This window comes from Centruroides vittatus, unplaced genomic scaffold (assembly GCF_030686945.1).
Source record: "Centruroides vittatus isolate TY-2023 unplaced genomic scaffold, ASM3068694v2 scaffold_520, whole genome shotgun sequence".
NCBI classification, from domain to species: Eukaryota; Metazoa; Arthropoda; class Arachnida; order Scorpiones; family Buthidae; genus Centruroides; species Centruroides vittatus.
In genome coordinates, this window is record NW_027122712.1 from 113595 (window position 1) to 138594 (window position 25000).

The 25000-nt window shown below is 31.3% G+C and overlaps 1 protein-coding gene across 1 annotated transcript; it reads right to left on the bottom strand.

Annotated features, from left to right (window-relative positions):
- Positions 1-1916: 1916 nt before the first annotated feature.
- eIF2Bgamma (eukaryotic translation initiation factor 2B subunit gamma) lies at positions 1917-19793 on the bottom strand. The gene is made up of 13 exons (XM_067287531.1): positions 19775-19793; positions 17414-17512; positions 17061-17220; positions 10429-10583; positions 4122-4284; positions 3935-4040; positions 3650-3739; positions 3439-3566; positions 3205-3374; positions 3059-3139; positions 2847-2995; positions 2662-2765; positions 1917-2030 (listed from the first exon to the last, which is right to left on the bottom strand). Exons 3-13 carry the CDS (start codon positions 17206-17208, stop codon positions 1978-1980), a joined length of 1347 nt encoding a protein of 448 aa, XP_067143632.1. The 5' UTR covers positions 17209-17220; positions 17414-17512; positions 19775-19793; the 3' UTR covers positions 1917-1977.
- Between the last annotated feature and the right edge of the window lie 5207 nt (positions 19794-25000).

Consider the following 25000-nt stretch of genomic DNA (forward strand, 5'->3'; position numbering starts at 1 on the left):
ATGTTAGGGTGAGACTATGCAGATGCAAGCGAGCAAGAAGAGGCAAGATGTGATAAACATCAAACCCTGTCAGATATATGCAAGAACCAGAAATTCGCTCTCATCAGCGATATTTCTCACTTCTCGCTTGTGCATGGTTTTCCTTTGTGAGAACTATATCACTCGCTACTAAATTCAAGTCTGCATAGTCGCACCCTTATTCGTCATCTCTTCCCTGGTTGCCTCATTTCCAGGTTTGGTGACATTCACTGGCCTCCTCATTTACCCAACCTATCTATATGCAATTATTTCTTATGGAGGACACCTCAAGGCATGTGTACATGAGCATAAGCCCATTGGCTTATGCTCACGTAAGAACTGAAGGAAGTTATTCACGTGGAAGTCACTAAAATTGCCTCCAGAAATGCATCACTGATAACGAATATCACATGGGAGATGTTGTTTTCCACACCTGATTCTGTAAAATGTTATTTCAATATGAACTCACATCTTCCAACAAATATCTTTTGTAGTAACAATTACAGATGCTGTGATTTTTTAAAAAACATCCATCCTTTCTGTCCCACCCTGTATTTTCAAAAAATATTTTTTTTAGTAGAGAAACTGTTTTTATTTAGTCTACAATAAAAGCATTTCTGTAATTGTTAACTGTATAGCAAACAAAGTGCATTGAACAAATGAAACTCTGCACACTGCATATAGTTTATAGCATGCTAAGTTGTTTGCAGAGCATTTGTAGCATTGAGCATATATTACAGAGGCCAGTATACACCAACCTTAATGGTTACATCTATTCTTTTGACTATGATATAGACTTGAATTTAAAATCTCAAAGTAGTGTATATTGTTGGTTGGTCGTCTGAAAGCAGCAAAAGTAGACATGTTAGTCTGTTAAGCAAAATACAATAAAGGGCCCTACAATGCTTACAGCAATGGTTTTCAATGGGTTGCTGCAGCACACTAGAGTGCTGCACAATGCCATAACATCTCTTAAATATATGAAAATTACAATAATTCTATATTGGTAAAGAGTGGGGTGCCACTATTAGAAAAAGGTTGAAAAACATTGGATTGAGTCCTTCTATATTCACGATGGTGTACAAATTTAAACAATATTTTAAATTATTAGAAAATATATGTAGTGTATATTAAAAATTTGTTTTTTTGTAAGTAAATTTCATAACAAACAAAAAAAATAAATAAAAGAAAAAAATTCCGAAAGTAATCTACAAAAAGATTTATAAACAAAATAAAAATTACTAATTGTAACAAAAAAAGTAAGACTAAAAAATTACAAAAATAATCACAGCAATTGCATATGGTTTACAGCCAGTAATTTGATTAAATAATTAGGACATATTATTTATTTGTTAATCTAGGTCCACCAAATTAAATTTTCAATTTTTGTTTACTTTTGTTAAAAATATTTGCTCAAGTGATATCATTGGACAATATATCTGTAATGGCCAACTACAATAAGATCTTATTTTTTTCAAAACTGCAAAGTGCAGCATTTCTGAGAAAAACAATAAAATAGTCTCACCAAAAAAATAGCTATTCATAAATTTGTTGTTATTATTTATATAACATAACGTACAGTGTTGTCATTTTGCACTGTTGCAAAATAAGTGTAATTGGAAAAAAACTTAAAACACTGTCTAAAATAAATAGCATATTTATTTAAAATTAATTGTTCTTACTAGGAACAATTAGTTTTAAATAAAAAAGAAAATATTGATTTTTTTCTTATATAATTAAAAACTTCTCATATTTATACTGTTCCAAAGAAATAATACCCTCTTGTCTGGCTTTCAACCAAGCTTAATAGTGGTCATCTGGCCAGTCAACAAAAAAGTACACTGATCTGAGAATTAAATACTAAATTAAATAATAAAAAGAATTGAAACATATGCATATTTTTTTGTATCAAACAATTTATTACTTATTATAATACATTAATTTAATATTAAGAGTATATTATATCTCTAATAAACGATCAACGTCTTGCAAAACTTGATGTGAAAGTTTACCTACAAATAAAAATAAATATGGGCTAAGGTTCCTTGATATTATAACATAATAATAAGCAATTTGAATAACAAATTTTTAGAGAAAATTTACGATGAAATTTAGCAATTATGACTATTGTATTTTCAAAATCTGCTTTTAAGTAGAAGAATGAAAAATAAAATTATTCTGCAATTAAAAAAGCTTTGTTTACTTCCACTACTAAATAAAATATTTATTGTCCAAACAATGATTTGTTTCTATAACTGCATTCATGCAGTTATAGAAACAGTTAGATATTTTTGCATATTTGTTTCTATAATACATATATATGCATTTTCATATACTTTTTTAAAATTAAAATGCAAATATTTGTATTATTGCTAAAATCAGAAGCATACAGCACATAATTTTGTTATAATATGATCTGTCTTAAGATAATATTGAGTATTGATGATATATTAAAGATAAATAATTCAAGTAGCCAAGATTACATGAAATAATACATTGGGCCAAACATCAATATTTATTACTGTTTTAATTCTGTTACCTTTATAAACCAGCATAACTATGTTATTTCAAGCAAATATAAAATATTGAGAAGCCGAGGAAATATCTTTATCGAGTTAAACACCCTCAAACAGTAATACTTACAAGAATCAGCCACATTTTGTCCTCGACCAATAATTGAATCTTTTATTTCGCATTGTTTTCCTAAATGAGTATTACTACATATAATACTTCCTTGAATATGTGATCTAAAAATTAAAATATGTTAAATATAATTTATTACAATGGAAAACATTTACAAAACAAAAAAAGAAAAAATTTAAGCATACCCCTCTTCGATAGTTACATGATCCATTATAACAGAATTGATAATTTTGACTTTTTCTTTTAACTGACAGTTTGGTCCTACAACTGATTTTTTTATTGAAGCTTTCTCAGCAACAATTGTATGGTCACCAATGATAGAATCATTACTAATCTATAATCACAATTATTTAAGTATTTAAAAAAATAAATTATCATCACAAAACTATATACTCACATTTGATTTATATTGATGAGCTGTTATCAGTGATTTTGATAAATTTAACTTGTTTGATATAGATGATAAATGTCTAGAAATCTAAGGATGAAAATAAAAAGGTTTGATTTACAGTTTTCTCAAATATTAATCTTTAAAAATCTCACCTGTCGATTTATTTCGGCATAAGCAGCTAATGTATTAACTCTCATAAATAGACTGCTTTTTGCAATATGAGCATAACAAGAAATTTGGGTTTTGTCTTCCATATCACACTTATCAGATAATTTAGAAATAAGATCTTTTATCCTATCTTCCTTAACATAACTGTAAATATCTATAAAATAATGATTTAATGAGATAATGAAAAAAATTAAAAAACTCAATTTTGCAAAACAAACCTTTCTCAACATTAAAAGAAGTAACTGAAGATGTCATATTCTGTATATTAGATTCTTTATTTGATTTTATTTTCTTTTGTTTCTTCACAAGTAATGGAAGCAGTTCACCTTTTAAGGTAGATATGCTTCTACAAATAGAAATTACATCTAAAATTAGTAATAAGAGTAATAATTTGAACATTATTATTATTATTAGTTTTTATATACTTACTCATTATTGCTCAAGTAATCAACAATCCACTTTTTCATTATATATACATGGCCATCCATTAAATTGCTGTACATGTGTATTATAGGATTCCTGAATGATTTATTGTTAAAATAATATTGCAATAATAATCAATTAAATCATTAAAACAGAAATTTCTATGTTTTAATGATTTAGAAATCTGATTTAAATATGAAATAAAAATCTTTAAAATTCTAGACATATATAATGAAAATAAAGATAATTAAATAATAATATAAAATAAATTGAAAATAACTTCAATATTACCTTTTCAATAATGATACTTTCATTGGTATTTCTTCTTCAAAGTCAGCTTCAGAGTTTAATAATACGAGTTTTCCATTGCAATTGTTTATACCAATAATATCTTTCTCTACAAATTATACAAATATAAAAATTATAAAATATACAAATTAAAATATTATCATATATTTTACATTTACTTTTACTTTACCTTCACAATGTTTCCCTTTATATCCAGGTATAGATGCATCTTTTAAAGATGGAACATCTGAAAGCAAAATTGCTAGACTAGCATCATGTGCTCTGAAAATATCTGCCAGTTCACACAGAGGAAAATCAGTCACTAAATCACATGTAATCACTATAATGTCAGTCTAAAAAATTTAAAGTTTTAAAATGATAAATATTTTATAACAGCATAATAATAATAATAGTAATAAATTTACATTTGTAAGATTTATCAACTGATAAAAAAATTGATTAAAAGTAACAAATTAGGAGAAAAACTCCAGCAGTGACTAGCGTACAGGAATGAACTAGTGCTGATACGGGGGTTGGGGCTGCTAATTATTATAATTAATTTTGTAACTATGTGAGTAGTGGTTCAAATTTCAAGTTTCCCATGTTTGTAAATTCTACAGACAATATTTTTGATAGATAATTTCATAATATACAGATAAATTCACTTCCCCTGAATATAAAATGGATCATTTCTTTAGCTGTGATGTATCCAAATGTTCAAAGGTAGCAAGAACAGAGTGCCTAATGGTGTAGTGTGTCCACTCAAATTCTGTTCTGAAGAAATGGCAATTGTGTATTGCTGGAAACATTTCTGAAGCAAGAAATGTGAACAGTCACCTGATATTGTGAGCTTGATGACAGAAGGGAGAGTTTTCTTTAAACTCATATCAGGATGAACAAGGATGTAAGTTGTATATGGGTGGTGGTGTAAGAGACACTGATGCTAGGCATCTTTACAAAAATCCCATTTATTTAAAATAAAGGAAAATATTTGGCTTACATAGGTTATAAACAAAATTCTTTCTGTGACTGAAGATAAGATTGTTGGAAAGAAAATTTGATGAGCTTGTTGGATGCAGTGCGTCTTGAATGTATATTTGATGGCAGCCTGGGGCAATGGTGAGGTGAATTTGGCAGGTTGGAAATGAAGACAGAGATACTAGATGGAGTGGACGAGGTGATGAGCTGAACTTGGGTGATAGCAATAGCAATGTTGCAACAAAGAGAAAGACATGGGTCCCTTCTAATGGCACAAATTGTAAGGAATCTACATTTTGGCCTTGAAATCCAAAGTTTTTATAAGATGTCCCCAAATTCCTTCTTTGATCAGTTCTGTCTCACTCTTGTCATTTCCCAATTGGTGTCTTCCTGTTTCCAGGTGGAAATAAGATTGGTTTGGGTCATGAAAAAAGTCTGTCTTAGATGGTCAACCCGATACCATCCCTGCACTCTGACCCTGAGATGTTGATGGAACTAAGAAACCTGAGCTTGTATTTTAGCTCCTTATGTCCTTTTTCTTGACATCTTATAAAGTTAATGATCGAACATAGTGTTTTCCATTTGTCAAACCTTCTCATTTCCTGATTCAGTTTAACTTTAATCTTTTATATACGAGCAGTAGTGTCAAAGTTCAAACGCTCTGGCTTGACATATGTTGGAGTCACATTTGGGACTCACTTGTTTACTTTTTCATTTCAATTTGCTTTTTTTAACATTTTTGTATGATTACTAACATGTTCAGACTCAGTCTGGAACCTCAAAATGTCATCTGTTTTTTTTTTATTCCAACTGAAATCCTCTTGAAGCTTATAGAAGTGTATACAATGTTATGCCAGTGCAAATGGTACAGAAATGATGTGGTTTACTTGCAGAAAGACAAGATGGCATGTTGAATGAAAGTGATCAGGGGCACCCCACTCCTGAAATAATGGAAAAATCAATACACTAATTTGTGAGAATCAATTGTGAGAAGTGTTGTCTGTATCATGGATATCTTAACCGATTCTGCCCATGCAATCATGAGTAGAGCCAAAAGTTTTTGGGCCGAAAATCGCCAATTTTTTGCCTTAAATTCACAAAAGAAAAAGAAAAAAAAAATGCCAGTTATTTATTTCAAAAACGAGTTAAACTTAGATATTTCAAATAATCCTTGCTTAAACTATGAAACGTCGATTGCTCAATATCGATGAATATAATGAGAATGAACATTCAACGTCAACTGCAACTAAAGGAGTGTATTCGCTATTAACTTTATCACTTAAATTCATATCAAAAGATGTAAATTTGATAAGATCAGGATTGCTTGACAAAACTTTTTCCAATTTTTGAGAAAATACAGGATAACCAGAAACAATTTCTTTTGCATTTTCAATTAGTTCGGCTTGTTTAGTTACACTGAGTCCTTGTTCTTCCAGCGAAATTATAATATTTGATAACTTGATGAGATTAGAGATCAAATAATTCTTTCTTCAGGTTAACTTTCTTGCAATAGTTTCACCAAAACATTTCTGGCATTTGAATGAGATTTTTGTTCATAGTTCAAAATGAAGAGCTCAACAGTATCAAAATTATCAACATAGTACTTTGCAGCATTTAATAAAAAAATACCTGGAACACTTTTGATCAGCTTCTTCATATATTTCTTGAGAAACAATATCAGTTTTTTGTTATTTAATTTTTCAAGCAGAATATTTGCACTGGTGAATGCTTCAACCATTTCTTTATCAAAATTGCTTCCATTTTCAAATAACACTGTTTGTGACTGTAGCGGTGTTTTGTTTCTTGTGTTTTGCACCGTTGAGATGTTCCGAAAGTCATTTCTTAATTGTACCATGTTCGTAGTTGATGTGTGTAGAGCACTTAACACAGAGAATTGTTTTTTTTTTTTTTTTTTTTTTTTTTGTTGGTATGGCAAAATATATTGCCACCTAATTCCTTAATCACTGAAACAATTTTAAACTCAATTGACTATTTTCTAGACATTTTTGCACAAAGCACATGGAAAACTGACGATTTCGCCACCTTTTGCCAAATTCACCAGTTAGGGTGACAAAAAACTTAGTCATATTGAGACCAAATTTTTAAATTAGTACTAGTTGAAAGATGCTCATTCCAGGTGAATATAGCTGAGAAATTCGCCAAAAGTGAAAATTTTTGGCTCTAATCATGAGAAATATCGTGCACTAACATATAGTTTTATCATATTAGGTTCCATATCAACTCATTTCTGATGTCACTGCTCACATCAAATAGAATACAGCCTGAATCACATGCTCTGTTATCAGAAGGCCAATGACACTTTCCTTTTGCACACAATCATAGGGTAAGAGAATGGATCCATCATTTCATTCCAAAATCCAAATGCATCTCAACGGAATGTAAACACCCATCTTCTCTGGTAAGAAAAAGTTTAAGCTTGAAAAGTCTGCTGGAAAAGTAATGGTATCTGTCTTCTGAGATATAAGGGGCTTTCTTAGTGAGTTCATGGAACCAGGAAAAACACTTACTGTATTTTACGGACTATAAGACGCACCTTAATTTTTAAACAATTTTAAAAAAAAATACCTATAAGACGCTACGGACTATAAGACGCACCTGAATTTTGGAGGCAATTTTTCGAAGAAAAAAGTGCGTCTTATAGTTCGTAAAATACGGTAATGCGAAACCATTATTGTGAAACCTTGCAACAACTCCAAGCAGCAATTTATTACAAATGTTCAGGATTTCTTACTGCTATTGTGTTCCTGCTCAATGACAACATCCATCTTCATACTGCCAAAATACACAAGAAGAAACTGTGAAACTTAGATAGGAATGTCTTCAGCATCCACTGTACAGTTCAGATCTTGCACTGAATGACTTTCACAAAAAGGACTTGTAAGGTCAATGTTTAAATCAAAGCAAGATGTTCACATCTAAGATGCTGTATGACAATTCTTCTGTAGAGAGAGCACAACTTTCTACATACAACATTTCCAAAATGTTGCAACAAATGTGTCAATATTAAAGATGATTAAGTAGCCAAGTAGAGAAAGGATGTAGATAACATTGGTGTGAATTTCAAATGTAATCTTCAAAACTGTATGTTTAAATAAAATTGCACTAACCTTAAAACTTCAGCAGAAAATGAAGCTGTCACTGTAACATTTTCAGTCTTTCAAAGCCCATCATCAATGATCTTATGAAGAGAAGAGAAAGAAAAAAACATAGAAGAATATTCAAAATTTAGGTCATTGTATTCCAATTTTCAAGTTTTAAAAATTCAAGTGCAGGAACAGACTTTTTTCATTTCCAAATGATTCTTTTCAGCCGATTTACCTAATTTTTAAAATTAAAAAAAATTTCAGCGTAGAAACAGATTTTAAACTTACAATGGATGATGATGACCTTTGAAAAGTTGAAAAACATTATACTGACAGCTCCACTTCTTGCTAAAGTTTAAGATTAATACAATTTAAATTCAAATGTTTATATATTTTAATTATGATACAATAAAACTGGGAAACCTGAAATCAGAACCACTCTCATACATGTGAAGTTACTAATTAAGTATAACTTGTATCAAGTACAAGTTCATTATCAATAACCAGAGGTAGCCCTAGGATTTGTGAGGTCCATTAAAAGAGCAATAGAGACAGAGATTAAATTTATTTAATTTGCAATAATATAAACATTAGTAATATAGAAACAGACAGTAGAACACAACAAATAAAAATCTGTACAATAATTTTACAATGAATCAGAAAATTCAATAAGTGTACATAAATTCACCTAAAAAAAAATTGCTCTCCTGCTTTTAGCAGTGCTGAATTCATAAATTACAGAAAATAAATATAGTTCTGTTGCAATATCTCTTTCAACGGACAAGATCAAAGTGAAGAAATTCTATCTTGACACATTATTGATTGAATGTAGTACCCAATCAATTTTAATTTTAAAAATGGTCATTTTGCAGATGTAACTGATACAATTATATTTCCAATAATTACCAGCACATTCCAGAAGGATTTGGAAGTGAAGGCCAGCAAGTTTTTCCTAGGTGAGGGGGGCAGAATGTGCTGGTGCATAATTATAATAATTTGATGATTTAAATAAAATAAACCACCAAATTTGCAAGGCCCTAGGGATCATCTTTTACCCATATAGGATCATTTCTGTCAATAACTATAGCTTAAATTATAATGGAAATTTACTTAAGCAATAATATTTAAATTTATTGATCTATTTATAAGAAAAAACTAGTAATATCCACTTCAGCATAAAAAACAATAAATACTAATAATAAAATCATTAATATCTCAAAGAAAACCAGACTAATAAATACATAAAATCATTTATTATATGGGTGGCTTAGAAAGTTCTCAAAATTGCATATAACAACAGACAAAATCTGGTTGAACTGTTATTTTTCGATATCATCTCCTTTGCAAATAACACACTTATTCCAGCTTATTTCAGTAATGTTCCAATGCCTTCACTAACAGAATTTGTCTAATTTGTAAACAGCCGATTTGTCTAATTCTGCAAAATAGCTGTTCACCTCAATGATAACCTCTTTGTTTGTATGAAAGTTCTTGCTGCCAGAATTTTCTTTGGGTTTGGAAAGAAGTGAAAGCAGGGGTGAATTCTCTGGGCTTGCTTAGCATGTACCACATGCTTAACAGAAAGTTTTTACTGTCAATATACTTTTTATATAAGAACAAATATGCCAATGATAAAAAAGATTACACATTAGAATAAATTATCATTTGTGTTTACTTTTACATTGAAAGCTAGCAGCTAGCCATTTTAAATCAGTGCCATCTTGCGGGAACTTGATTGCTTGTTCGCATGGAGGTTTGCCGCAGCAAACAAGTGCACGCGCATGAAGTCATTTGAAGCATTTAACATGGCCAGATTGTATCGAAAGCTTGCAGTGCCCAGTCAGCATACATGTATTGTGTACAGGGGCAGATCTACTTAGAGATTAACAGGGCTTAAACCCTGGGCCCCAGTGTCAGAGGCCCACAAAATTTAAATTATCATCATAAATTTTTAATACTTTTTCATTATAATATATTCCATATATTTCATGTGTAGATATAATGGGGTTTATAATTGCTTTCTTTGTTATAATTGACATTCACTGCATCCACTAGCTATCACAGCACTTTCTATTTCCTCTTTGGTGCCAAAAAGTTGCATGCATGACAAATAATTATGCTGGTACCTGAAGCCATCTGTTTCATTAGATAACATTTCTGTCTATATGCAATTCCGAGAACTTTCTGAACCACCAATATATATGATTTTCTAATAAGGAAGTAAAAAGTTACTGACTTATACTTCATCAAAATAATAGAGCTGAGTAAACAGCATTTTTTTAAATATTTAATTTTTATAATGAAATATTTTAAAAGTGAATTATAAAATTTTCTAAAGTTTATAACTATTATTTATTTTATGTTAGCTAATTTTATAATGAAATATTATACAATTTAATTAATATATGTTCTTACTTTAATTTTTGATTTAATAAAACGTAAGCTATCAGCTGTCCCCCACTCTTCTTGACTAGGAATGGAAACAATATCCAATTTCATGTCTAATCGACCAGACAGCATATCAACCAAACTTTTCGTTTTCACTGTTTCAGGTACAACAACAATGGCTTCTGTAAATAAAAAAGAAAAATTGAAATCATATACAATAAAATTTAATAAAATTATAATTGCATTGATACGTTAACAGCAATGATGATAACAATAGGAAAAGTATAAAGCATTTCCCCAAAACAAAATTATGATATTCATAATTTCTGCAGTTGAATTATCATTATTGAATGATATTCATAGTAATTCATTTTCTGATAATGTTTGCAAATATTTAAATTACATTAATTTTTGCATAATTAAAATTGCATAAATAAAAAGGATAAAAGATGAAATATCGCCAAGTGTCGAAATGGTAACATACCTTGTGTTAGTGAATCAAAAAAATAAATAAATAAAAAGGAATTACGTTTGTGTAGAAATAAATGACTGTAAAATCTAGAACAAACAAAGATAGGCATCTTGTTCCATTATTGCTCAAAGTTGGGCGATGATTTTATTATTGGTAATTTTGTACTTTTGTCTTTTGTGTCTGCAGATGTGTTTTATCACGTTAACAAGACTTCTTAGTTAACAAAAATAAAATTATTTTTAGTATCATGTCTTTTGTTGAGAAAAAATTGTCACACATATGCAGCAGTGTATAATCCATACAGTAGACAATTTTGTTAACCTATGTGAGGATTATAGGCAGGAAATTTATAGTAACCAATATCTCAAAAAAACCAAACAGAATAAAGGCCTGATTATCTGAGATTCATTTAACAAAGGTTCTATATTATCCAAGGTAAATTATGGAAGAGTACTTTGTCAACAAAGATAGAAAACATCATACAGTTTGTTTTGCAAATCTTGGCTGGGTGATACACAATAAATGAAAGGAACTCTAAAGTTTTAAAAAGAATTTATTCTAGTGACTCTCATGACAATATAAATTTTAGACACTAGAGAAATTTTATGATAATTTTCTTGTATTTTGTTTATCACTTTGTATGAAACATTTCACGTTATCTGAGATTGATTATCCAAATGATATTTGCACTCTACATTAATTTGAATAATGAGACCCCACTGTAAATAGACCTTAAAAATGAAAGAATAAAACAATATATTTGGTTAGATATTTATTTTTGAACTGCAACAGAAAAACATAAATGATAAATAACAATAATGCAAGATATAAGCTGAATGATAGAAGATGGCAATGCATTTTGTGGAGATCATCACCAGAATTGCCAGTGAATGAATATGAACTGAACACAGTAACGTATGGTACCACATCTGGTCCATACTTATTTACAAGGACCACAAAAATTATGTTATGTAATAAATGATCATTGTGTTTATGCTTCTCGTTTGACTGCTAAATAAATTAATTTTAACTATTTTTTATACATTTTCTACAACTGTAACCACTTAAATTATTAATAAATGGGTCTCATAACTCTCATGAGGAAATGCGAGAACGAGAACTAGTGTGGTGACCATTAGTTAAAGCAAATTTTGTCATGTCTTTTTTAGCAGAAACGAGAAGCATAAACACGATAATCATTTATTACATAACATAATTTTTGGTCCGTCAAGGTGGATTAAGTCCGATAACAAAGGATCACAATCATTTACAGTGAGGAATGTTTCTTCAAGAAACTTTTTGATGCAGTGCATTAAGCTTAACCTTGTGTATATTGCATTGGTTGGAACATCGAGCAAAGTTCAGTACAACTTTAGCAAGTGAATAGAAAGTTTCTATCATCTCAGGTTTCATTCAGTAAACGTAACCATACTAGTTTAATATAGCATATTGCAAGTTGATATTCATCACGGACATCTCGCAACAGAAAATGAACTGTAAGGTTATTAAACAAAGCATAACAAGACATTATAATTTTTCCTTTAGTAGTGAAGCTCAAAATGCAACTATTCATATTCTTAGCACAAGAATCACACTATTAGACGATATGTGGAAAGAGTATCTTAATATAAGTAACAATATAATCATGCATGGTACAGATGAACATTCAACAGCTCAAGAAAAAGATTATGAAGAAGTAGAAGAAAAATATATTCAAGTACAATCCAAATTATCATCATTAATCGACAAAAAGGAGCCAATAACAGAGACATCAACACAAGCATCACCACGACAGTCGAATGCATCATTTGAAGGGCAGGCAAGCTCCACATCGATAAAATTGCCAAAAATTGAACTACCAACATTTGACGGAGATTGTTTAGAATGGATCAAGTTCAAAGACTTATTTTCAGCAATAGTGCATAACAATACAACTTTAACAAATGTGCAAAAACTTCATTACCTTAAATCAGTTTTAAAGGGAGAAGCTGAACAACTACACTCCATTGAAGTCAGTGATGGTAATTATACAGAAGCATGGAAGATACTGCAAGGTAGATATGAAAATGAATGACAGATTATTAACAGTCATCCTAAAGCTCTTTTTCAACAGCCATGTGCAAGGACTGATTCAGCAAGTGAAATCAAACTACTACTAGACATTACTGTAAAACTTGTCAGAGCATTAGCAGTGTTAAAATTGCCGACAAATCATTGGAATCACATTTTGGTTTATACATTAAGCAACAAACCCAATGATGAAACAAGAAAACATTGGGAATTGAAGGCTACAATGACTACATTTCCTACATTCAATGAGTTGAAGCAATTTCTGGAGCAGAGATATTGTGCTCTACAGCAGGGATGAGCAACACGCAGCCTGCGAGCCGCTTGCGGTCCGTTAAACATGTTTATGCGGCCTGCCAAGCATTTCTAAAATTGAATTTATTTTATCGACTTTCTCCCATCAATATATTGTTATAAAATTAATTATAATAAAATGGTAGTACATATTAAACCGAAACAATTTTTTGTGATGAGTTTCTCACTTGTTGGCGACTTGTTTAAACATGCAATATGAACGCATCACGTCTGTGCTTGTTTGTGTTTGCTTCTGTCACACAATCAGTCAGACTGGTAAGCTGTTAACTAGCAATTTTAGCAATTCTTGTGTTTCTTGAAAGGCGTGAGTGCAATATTATTGTCAAAAAGGTAATATCAGAGTTTTTTTTTATTCAAAATTAAGTTTTCCTACAAATTTTTTTAACTTTCAAATTTTTAATCCATAACAGCATGTTGGAAAAGCAAACAAAAAAACGGAAGGTTGCATTTGAGCACAGGCATTTCCAAGAAAAGTGGAAATTTGATTATTTTTTCACTTTCGTCAAAGATAAAGCTGTATGCTTAATATGCTCAGAGACTGTGTCGACATTAAAAGAATATAACATAAAAAGGCATTACGATACAAAACATGAACAACAATATAAAAACTTAACAGGACAACTCCTGATAGATAAGTTTAATCAAATGGAGAAAAACTTGGGAAACCAACAGGCTATTTTTAAAAATCAAGCTATTTTATCAAATACGGCAGTAAAGGCTAGTTTTGTTGTCAGTCAAATACTGGCAAAAAAAATGAAACCCTTTGCGGATGGAGAGATGATAAAAAAATGTCTGACTGCTGTTGCAGAAATAGCATTTCCCGATAAAATAAATATTATTTCAAACATTAGTTTATCAAGATTCACCATTGCAAGGAGAATTGAAGACTTGTCCGAGAACATAGCAACAACGCTTCGTGAACGCATTGCAAAATTCGAATACTGTTCTTTGGCACTTGATGAGAGTTGCGATATTAGTGATACAGCACAACTGGCTATATTTTTACGTGGTATTGACACCAAATTTAATATTACCGAAGAATTGTGTTCACTGATTCCAATGCAAGGGACTACAACCGGCAAAGACCTGTACGATGAACTAAAGTCTGTGTTGGAAAATTTTTCAATTTTATTAGAAAAGATTATTGGTATATTGACAGATGGAGCACGAGCAATGTCAAGCATGGAGGTAGGAGTATCGGGAAGGCTATTTCAAGACATTAAGAAGGTCACAGGAAGGGAAATATTCGTTAACCACTGCATAATTCACCAGGAAAATTTGTGTGCGAAAACATTGAGTTTGCCAAATGTCACAGTACCAATAATTAAACTAATCAATTTTATAAAGTCGCACGCGTTAAATCACCGTGAATTTAAAGAATTCCTGAAAGATTTAGAAACTGAATATGGCGACGTGGTTTTTAATACCGAAGTACGTTGGCTTAGTAGAGGTGCAATGCTAAAAAGAGTATACAACTTAAAAAGCGAAATACAATTGTTCTTGGATATGAAGGGATATGACTTTCCTCATTTTGGTAATAAAGAATGGATGTGCGATTTTGGGTTTCTTATCGACATGACTCAGCATCTCAATGATCTTAATGTGGAACTTCAAGGCAAAGGACAGTTTATTCACAATTTGTATGATAAAATTCAGGGTTTTGAGCGCAAATTAAAATTGTGGAAACAGTATCTTTTGCAGAATAATGTGTCTCACTTTCCACATTTAGAAAAAGAAAACGTTACTACTTCTCAAAAATACGCACAATATATAGACATTTTAATCAACGAATTTCAATTACGATTCCAAATGTTCAAAGCTGAGAAGACGGCGGTTTCCATGAAAATGTTTTCCTCGCCATTTAATATCGATGTGGATACAGTTCCCGAAGACTTTCATATGGAAGTGATTGACATGCAGAATAATACTGATTTAAAAAATGTATTTTTCTCAGTAAACATCGAAAATTTTTATAAATCTTATGTGAGCCCTGAGAAATTTCCGCTTTTGACGAAAAATGCAAAGCAAACGATGTCTCTGTTCGGAAGTATGTATGTTTGCGAACAATTATTTTCAACCATGAAATTAATCAAAAATGACCACCGATCGAGAGTGAGTGATGCACGATTAGAAAGCTGCGTACGTGTAGCTACCTAATCACTTCCAGCTGATATTGATCAGATTGTATCAAAAAAACAGTGCCAAATTTCTCATTAAAAATTTCAAGTAAATTCGTTTTTCAGTTCTTTTCTTGTTTGTTTTTATTTTGAATTAAAATTTGTATATGAAATCTGTACTTTTTTAAATTTTATATTTTTTCATTCTAATGTTTATTATAAATAAAGTTTTGTAAATTATTAATAAGTGTTACTTTATGTGCGGCCCGCCAAAAAATTTTAAAATTTAAATTGGCCTGTTGATTAAAAAGGTTGCTCACCCCTGCTCTACAGATTTCCGTGAGCAATATGTTGAAACAAAGAACACAACAAAACATAGGAAAACTGTCAACTACACTCAAAGCTCAAAGCGTACTGTAATTTCAGACATTGCATGACTATTTGATCCATTGGGTTGGTTAGCACCAGTCACAATCAAGGCCAAAATGATGCTACAACACCTTTGGACAATTGGAACACCATGGGATGAATTGTTACCTACAGTCAATGCAGAACAATGGAAGGGCTTTAGGGCTGAACTTCAAATGTTAACAGAAATAAAAATACCATGTCGTGCTATTGACAGAAAATATCCACTTCAACTGCGTGGGTTTGCTGACGCATCTGAATGAGCTTATGCTGCTGTTGTGTACAGCAGGCAACAAATTCAAGGAGAAGTTATAATCAAGATATTCTGTGCAAAGACTGAAGTAGCTCCATTGAAGGTTGTGACTCTTCCTAGATTAGAACTCTATGCTATACAACTCTTAGCTAAGCTAAGCTAATGCATTGAGTGAATCAACAATTGCAAATAAATAAAGAAAACATTTTCACTTGGTCAGATTCAACTATGGCTTTGTCTTGGATTAAAAGTGAGCTTAGAAATTGGAAAACTTTCGTGGCAAACCAAGTAAGTGAGATTCAGACTTATCTTCCTCCACAACACTGGAAGCACGTTAAATCCAAAGATAATCCTGCAGACTATGCATCACATGGGTTTAACCCAGCTACATTAAACTCTTGTGTTCAATGGTGGAATGGACCAAGGTTTCTTTACGATGAGGAACTAACTTAGAAGGTAAAAACAACCAATTATTATGATGTTGACAAAGAAAGAAAGGCAGTGGTTGCTTTCATGAACAAAAATGATACTGAAAATCCTTTGAATATAAGAAAGTCATCTTCATGGGTTAAAACTTCAATGCATTCTTGCTTATTGCAGAAGATTTATCAACAACTGTAAGAAAGGAAAGAAATATAAACAAATAGGATAATTAACTCCAACAGAAACAAAACATTTTCCAATCTGCATTGTTTGACATGTACAGCAGGTTTGCTTTAGAGATGTTTTTGAAGCAATTAAAACAAATAACTCAAAACACAGATTACGTGCACTCGCACTGTTTGTAGATGAGCAGTGCTGTCTTCAAGTTGGAGGCAGACTGCAGAATGCAAATATTAGTTTTGATGCAAGACATCCATAAGCATATCATGAAAAATAAAATGAACAAGTAGTATCATATTACACTGACATATAAATGAAATATTCATTACACTTACACAAATAACTATTTTTAATGAATTTGTAATTATTTAACTACTGATCAATATTTAATTATACAAAAAAGTAATTTGATCTATTTTCTTACCCTGGAATCCAGCTTGCTGCAAAGTATAAAGAGGATAAAATACTAAAGGTAAATTTCCAACTGGAAGAAGATATTTTGGACAACCTGAAGTAATTTCTGTCATCCTTGATCCTCTACCAGCTGCCATTACAACTGCTTGAAATTCCATTTTATAAATTTACTGAAAATAAATATGAAATTATTTAAGTATAGTCATTTATAAATATGCAAATAATATTCTTATTTACTTAACTGTATGGATAATGGACAAAAACATCTAGTTGTTTATAAATAATTATATGAAATATTTGCATCATGAAAAAAATTAATTGAAATATATCAAAAGTTATTAAATATTTCAAAATGAAACTTACTGATAATTAGTATTTTATGTATAGTTCCAATATCATAACTATTTGTTTACTTTAGAATCAATGGCTTATTCAAACATTCAGATTCCACAATCATGCAATCTGTTAAACAAAAAACAAAATAACTGTTTATAAATATTTTCTACAAAAATGGATGATCTGTGAACCTTTTCTTTAAAACAGGAGTTCAAAAAGAATTAAAATAAAAATTCAAAACACAAATGTCTTTAAAGTTATATCTATTTTAAACTTTATTTATTAAATATTTGAACCTTAAAAATAAGAATTAAAAAATTCAAGAAGTTAATATAGTATAAAAAAAATTTGATACATTTAAATGAAATCATTAAATTTTATTAAAACACATTTACTCTCCTGTATCACCAACAGAAGATTAAGCAAATTGTGAATTAACAGCCACTTTTTAAATATTAGTCAATGTTGTTAAAACTGGTAGTTTATATTTCACTTTCTCACCGAGATCTGTGACTCTGAACAGAAAAAAATATTGTATATTTATGACATTTGTACTGTATAAAATTATCATCAATCAAATATGGGTGATTTGTGATATATAATTTTCCAAAATTACAAATTTAAGCATTGAGTAAAAAAGTTAAAAATAAGTAAATAAACAATCACATACAAAACCTTTTTTAACCAGTAACTGAACTTTAACATAACTTTCGAATGTTTTCGGCCTTTACCAAGACCTGCTTCAGGTAATGAACTAAACTGACTTTCAAATTGGAACATTAGAATGACGATGTTCGACTTTGTTTGAATTTCTTGTACAGGTACAGAAATTTGAGCGAAGTCAATCAGCTACACGAATTTCATATACACAAAGTTTAAAGTCGAACATCATCCTTCTAATGTTCCAATTTGGAAGTCAGTTTAGTTCATTACCTGAAGCAGGCCTTGGTGAAGGTCGAAAACATTCGAAAGTTATGTTAAAGTTCAATTACTGGTTAAAAAAGGTTTTGTATGTGATTGTTTATTTACTCACTCCAGTAGTTTTGAGAAGACTGTTATAATAAGTAAATAAACAATTCCATACTTCTTTCTTTACAGAGTACAGAAAAAAATTTAAAAATGCCTTGATACATTCAAGTTAAAAGCTCCTCTTCACAGACAGCATTTGAACATATTCACAAAATTCCAATAGTTTGAAAACTGTCAACAGTTAAGAACACTCAAGACTTTCTCTTAAAAAAAGACTTAGTGTTCTTAATCATTGATAGTTTTCAAACTATTGGAATTTTGTGAATATATTCAAATCTAATTTTTAATGCTCTCTCTCCTAAGATAAACAGTTTAGTTTGAAAATACCAAGGCATTTTTGAATTTTTTTCCATATTCCTTAAGAAAGCAGTGTAAAATCGTTACAAATCCACAGAAATTTTGGCATAATTGCAGATGTAAACGACACCGCTGGGACCAGTGGTTTGCCGTCCACGGAAGCCGTGGAAGCACCATTTCCCTCATATTTTCTGAAATATAAATACACATCATGCGATTATTTTCACTCGAATTAATTAAAATTAATATTTTATTATAACCGCACTACGTATCTTATTACAAATTTCTATACTACATGTGAAAAAAATGATAAGATTGCTATCGTATATTCGAGTATAAATCCGTATATGCATATTCCCAACGGAAGTGCCGTATCGTCGAATACGGGATTCCCTTCCACGGAAAAAATATTCGAATGGTGTAAAGCAGCCAGATTACAGGCATTTGCTCTAAAGAGCACCAACATCTTGCGATTTAGCCGGGGGACGCTACACACCAAAATATCGTATAATGCTTCCAATGATTCTATCCAGGGCCGGCACAGCTTCCCTAACATCAAATGTCATCATCACATGCCACTGGTTGGGACATTAACAGAGCTGTAGCATACCGCACGACACCCTGTAGTGTCTGAAGTAGGCTTATTTCAGGGGCTATATCTTGCGAAAGATCACATGTAGAGGTACTAGTACACTCCTTTAACTTTTTTGCTCCTGTGGGCATACTCTACAGCTCTGTTATATAAATAAATAAGTAAATAGAATACGTTCAGAGGGAAGTATACGAGTGAGTACGAATATGAAACTGTAGCCTAACAGCTACTTTTTTAATAGCGGAAACTGAAATAAATTTCACGAGTAGAGTTGAAAAACTCTTAGTTCACTAGCAAAAATTTTTAAATGGTGGAAATAAATCAAAATATACTTTTTTGACTGCAGTAATCGCAAACACAAAAGTTAAAAACTCCCGTCCTACAGTATAATTACGTAGCAATGACAAAATTAAAGCAAATTTTAATGTTATAAATATTTTCAAAACGAATAAATATAAATCTAATCTTACTTATAAGCAGAATTCGATATTGCAACTCTAATCACGTTTATACTATAAACATATTGCAAAATACGATTTCACCAAATTCTAATTGAATGATGCCAAACCTCGAGCATGAAAGTTGTCTACGTTGCCAGTTCTTTCCTTCATTAAAAAATTCTTCTTCTTTTTTTTTAATTCTTTCCTGTTCGCATGGATGCTTTATTAAAAATTATTGAAAATGTAAACAATTATTAATAATGTTAATATAACTTTTACTTTACTTTTATCGCAAATATTTCGTATTTTGAGTTGTTTTCTAACTCTTTCCGCCTTATGGGCACTAAGAGGATCTATTGTTAGCAAGCCCATTATGGGTTCGACTCATAATGGGCTTGCTAACAAACAACAAACCCATAGTGGGAGGCTTGGTGATGAGGGACGGGACCCGACATATCTGGACGGAGTTACTCTCGAAAAATTCCTAGAGTTTTTTTGACCCGTTCGGATTCAATCCAGAATCACCAGAACGGTGGTCTGCCATCTTAATCGCTCGGTTATCCGACCGTCCGTCATTGCTATTGAAAACCATCATTTGTACTACCACTCTATTTATGCAAAATATAGGGTACGTTTCCTAGTAACGTACTCTATATTTTACATAAAAAGTTGTATTAAAATTGATGGTGAGAATAAAAAAATGGATATAACGAATTTACCTCCGAAAAACTTTCGAGTACATGAAGAAACATACCTCTTAATCAGCCAAACAATTTTCACTTTTATTAGTTAATTATCAAAAATTGATTTAAATTTAATCATTTTAAAGAAAATATTTAAATACAATAAATGAAAACAACGATTTGATTAATGAATGACAATAAATTGGTTTACAAAATAAGATAAGCTTGCCACTTCGAAGCCATACCATAAACTATTATTGTCTCCGCGTTTTTGCTTAAGCAACGTAGTGACATGATGGAGCTTTTAAGCTTTTAAGAACAAATTTCAAAGATATTTGTTCTTAAAAGCTTAGCAAAAATATTGGATTGCAATTTGACCTATTGTAGAACTATAAATTCCCACTGTCGTCCTCTGTCAGTTCGTCCGTCTTTCTTTAATCTCGAGAATGGTGTGAGATAATTGAAATTCAAGACCAGATATGGAAAGCTTGGGGGTAGGAAGCCCCAATTAAATTAACTATATACGAACTTCCAATGGAAATTTGGAGTCACGTTATTTTAATTCTAAAATTTCCCCACGAAAGGTTAGCGATAGATGACCCGCACGGCCCTATTGTTAAAGGAAAAGTATAATGTACAGGGGCAAGCCACTACTAATTTGAGGAAGAGAGCATATATTTTAAATCAAATAAATTAAAAATATGTTTAAAAATTGCAGTCCGGCATTGTGGCGATGTCACAACAAATAATAGTTCGTCTTTGTTTTAAAATTTAATGGTGATTAAGCTTTTATATGGGCTTCTAATCCGAGGACTTATCACACCTTTTCAAATGTTTTCATTTGGTCACCAACAGATCTTTTTTTTTGGCTCTTCTATTTTATTAAATATACATTTCGGTTACTTATATTCCTCTTAAGTTTAAACCATATGCTTTTCGGGTTACAAGTTATTTTACAAATTCACTGAAAACTATACATTAAATATACAGGTAACCCCCGTATAACACGGGAGTTATGTTCCAAAAAAGTTACCGTGTTATGCGAATCCGTGTTATACGAAACAAAGAACTAGTACGTAAAGGGAGGGTTAGGTTCCAAAAATTAAAAATCATGCCATTATATTTTCATAAATAAGATAAATATCCTTATTAAAATTTTTTTAAGAAGTGATACATATTAATATAAATTAAACAATGCTTTCTTCGTCATCACTAAGCACTATTAACTGAAAATAAGACACAATTAAAGTCTTAAAGTATACTTGTAAAGGTGTAGATTGTCCCAACGGTCGGAGGCGCGGTTCAATGCCTAAAATCCGGTGACGGAATAAAGCAAGTATGGAATAAGGGGAAACATCTGGAAACTTCAAAAGCAGAAGCGTCGAGATTTAGCAACATTGAAACAAAAAGAAGGACCATGAGTAGGACCACGTGTATGGACAGAAGGCGGGAAAAGGAAATTTACATACTGTACTTAAGTACTAATAATTCACGAAAATTATGCAGGAAAATCTGATAGTACATACGCGCTCGAATGAAAAATGTCAAATGAGGTATCTTTCGCACTTCAAAGCTTTATCACATTTATTGAACTGTTGTACGGGGATTTCCCTATTTTCAAATTAGATAAAGTTCGTTTTTAATAGTTTTTATTACATTTCATGTTGTACGAGGGTTTTACCCAATTCTCGAACCGTGTTAGAGTGAATCCGTGCTATAGAAGTGGCGTGTTATACGGGGGTTACATGTACATATTTTCTTTTTTTAATTACATTGGCCCTTTTATTGCTTTTATCTGAGACAATTTCTAAAAATATGTTTGATCTTTGGCTGTTTTAATTTTATAAACATTATTTTCATTTTATTTTTTCCCTTTAACAGTTTATTTTATATCAGACTAGAATTTTTCATTTTCTTCTTAAAATGATATAGAGATTGTATTATCTTTTATTAATGAAGTACAGGTTCCGTCTTTACATGCATATTCTGAGCTATTACGATGTTTATACGAGCTATTATATCACAATCATTGTTTTTCTAATACGTTGAAAGCAGGCCGGACGACCGAGCAGTACAAACTATGGCTGCGAAAGATTCGGGATCAAATCCTGGTCGAGATTGCTGCAAAAAATTTTTCACTTAGAACCATCGGGTTTTCTTCACTTCGATAACGTCCGAATAGGGGCCACTTTCTCTTAACCACAACCCGGAAGGCACATTCCCTCGATTGCAGATTGTGTTGTCTGCCAGTATCTAAGACCAATCAATTGACACACTAGCACATTGATAAAATTATTTGCTTTTTGAGTGGTTCATACGCTATTCAGTTTCATTTTTTTTTTCGCATAATTTCGATTCGCATAGCCGGATGGCCGAGCGGTAAAGGTGGCAGCCTACCGCTCTGGGGGACCCGGGATCGAATCCGAACGGGTCGAATAATCCCCAGGAATTTTTCGGGGGGTGGTCCGTTCGGATATGTCGGGCCCCGTCCCTCACCACCCGGTCGCCCCATTGTGGGCCTGGCCGAACCCATAATGGGCCTACTAAAAGAGGCCCTCTTAGTGCCCACAGGGCGGAAAGAGTTAAAAAAAAAAAAAAAAAAAAAAAAAAAAAAAAGCATACGAGCTACTCGAAACAAATATTAATATAACTTATACAATACAAAGTTTAAGATATCTTTTTACAAATGCAAAGTCACTCGAATATTGCGCCATGTTTTGTAATTTTTGTTAGGTAACAGCAGAAACATACCTAGCCTGGTATGCATTATGTAGAGAATACAGCTTTCTAGGCGAATAAAAATATTCTTTTAAATTATAAAAGCTATTCTCTGAGAGTATAGAGCAGGTCGCGTGCGATACGCATAACATTTTGGTGTGAAATAAATGGCCTTTATAGATGAATATATTTTGATATCTAAATCTATCGAAGTGTCCGTTTTCCAAGAAATTTCTTTACATACTAATTAAAAAGTATATTCGTACTTTACAATTTACCGACAGTAAAATTCACGGTCGGAGTCGCCGGAGTCGGAAGAATTTTAATTAGCGACTCCACTCTAAAATGTCCGACTCCACATCACTGGTTCTAACCTCAACAATATTTTCATAATTATGAATTGACCAAGGATTATTATGTTTTGGTCAACTGTATGAATAAAGTGCATCGTATTAATTTAAATGCTTAATTTATGATGTTAATGAAAATAAACATATCCAACAAAAACGAGTTACGAGAATAATAATTCAGTCCAATAGAGTGTTTATAACAGAGTAAACTCGTATCGTTTCTTTTCAGCGCGCTTTATATTTTGCTAATAATTTTCAAATTTTACAAAGCTTTATATATGTTACAGTCAAAACCCGTTTTTAGTTAGAACTCGTTTTAACTAGTTGAAACTAGTTTATACTGGATGTCTTTGTTAAAACCCGTTTTGTCTAGTTAAAACTAGTTTTAACTCAAATTCATTTTTGACTAGCAGTAAATTCCAGTTTTAACTAGATAAAACGGGTTTTGTCTAGTTAATTTACTGCTGTACATGTTTTGATTTTAGATAAAACTAATTTTAATTTTTAACATTAGTTAAAACTAATTTTTGTTACATAAATATGTTTGGAGGAAATAAATAAAGTTATGTATAGTTATTCGGGAAAAATGCCTAACATTTTGCTTATGAAGGAAATTATAGCGATAATTTGGGTTTTGAAAGCCTCTAACGAAAATATCATATTCTTGAGTATGTTTTTCAAATAAAACTTTGGAGTATATGAAAAATAATCGTATATTGTGTTTGCAATGACGACTTTTACACTGTCTGGCGTTTTAGGCATCCCCAAGTATCCGGGTGAGATGCCAAATGCCATTAGGGTAAAATAACAAATATAATTGCATAAAATTAATTTTCGAATATCTTAACCAAATTTAATTTATTGCATATGTAGTACAAAGTACTTCATAGTAAGTATAACAGCACAGTATAAGTATTGTTAAGTTTCCACCAATTCTAACGTGCTCTATAGCTAGCTGAAAGCTTTTTTTCAGTGCAAAAACCTTTTTGAGAAGTCCTTATATAATTTCCTGCAATAAAACGAGAAAACAAAAATTTATTAAAAATAGGCATATTGGAATTCAATTAACAAAAAATAGGCATGTTACCCCATGAAAAATGTGGTATCTTTCCCATTAGACGGAGTAAGATGCCTACGTTGTACGTGTTCTAACATGTCCGATCGGGATCGGCGGTAGCTCACAATGGAAACTTTAGAACCTTAACTACATCACACATTAATTCCGCAATTTTTAATAAATTCTATTTTAATTTTTAGTTTTAAAATGATTCTAGAAACATTTCGCAACAAAAACTTCGTTCTTATCTTGCTTTTATTCTTCTCGGATGTAGAAAATGAGATATCGGTAGCCAACTACAGCTTTTCGCACTTAATATTGGCCCAACAATTCATACAAACACATGACAATATCTGACGTCACCGTTTGAAAATATCAAAAAGTAGGCATCTTCTCCCGCTTACCATCTTACCCCGAATCATTCTATATGTTGCGGTCAAAACCAGTT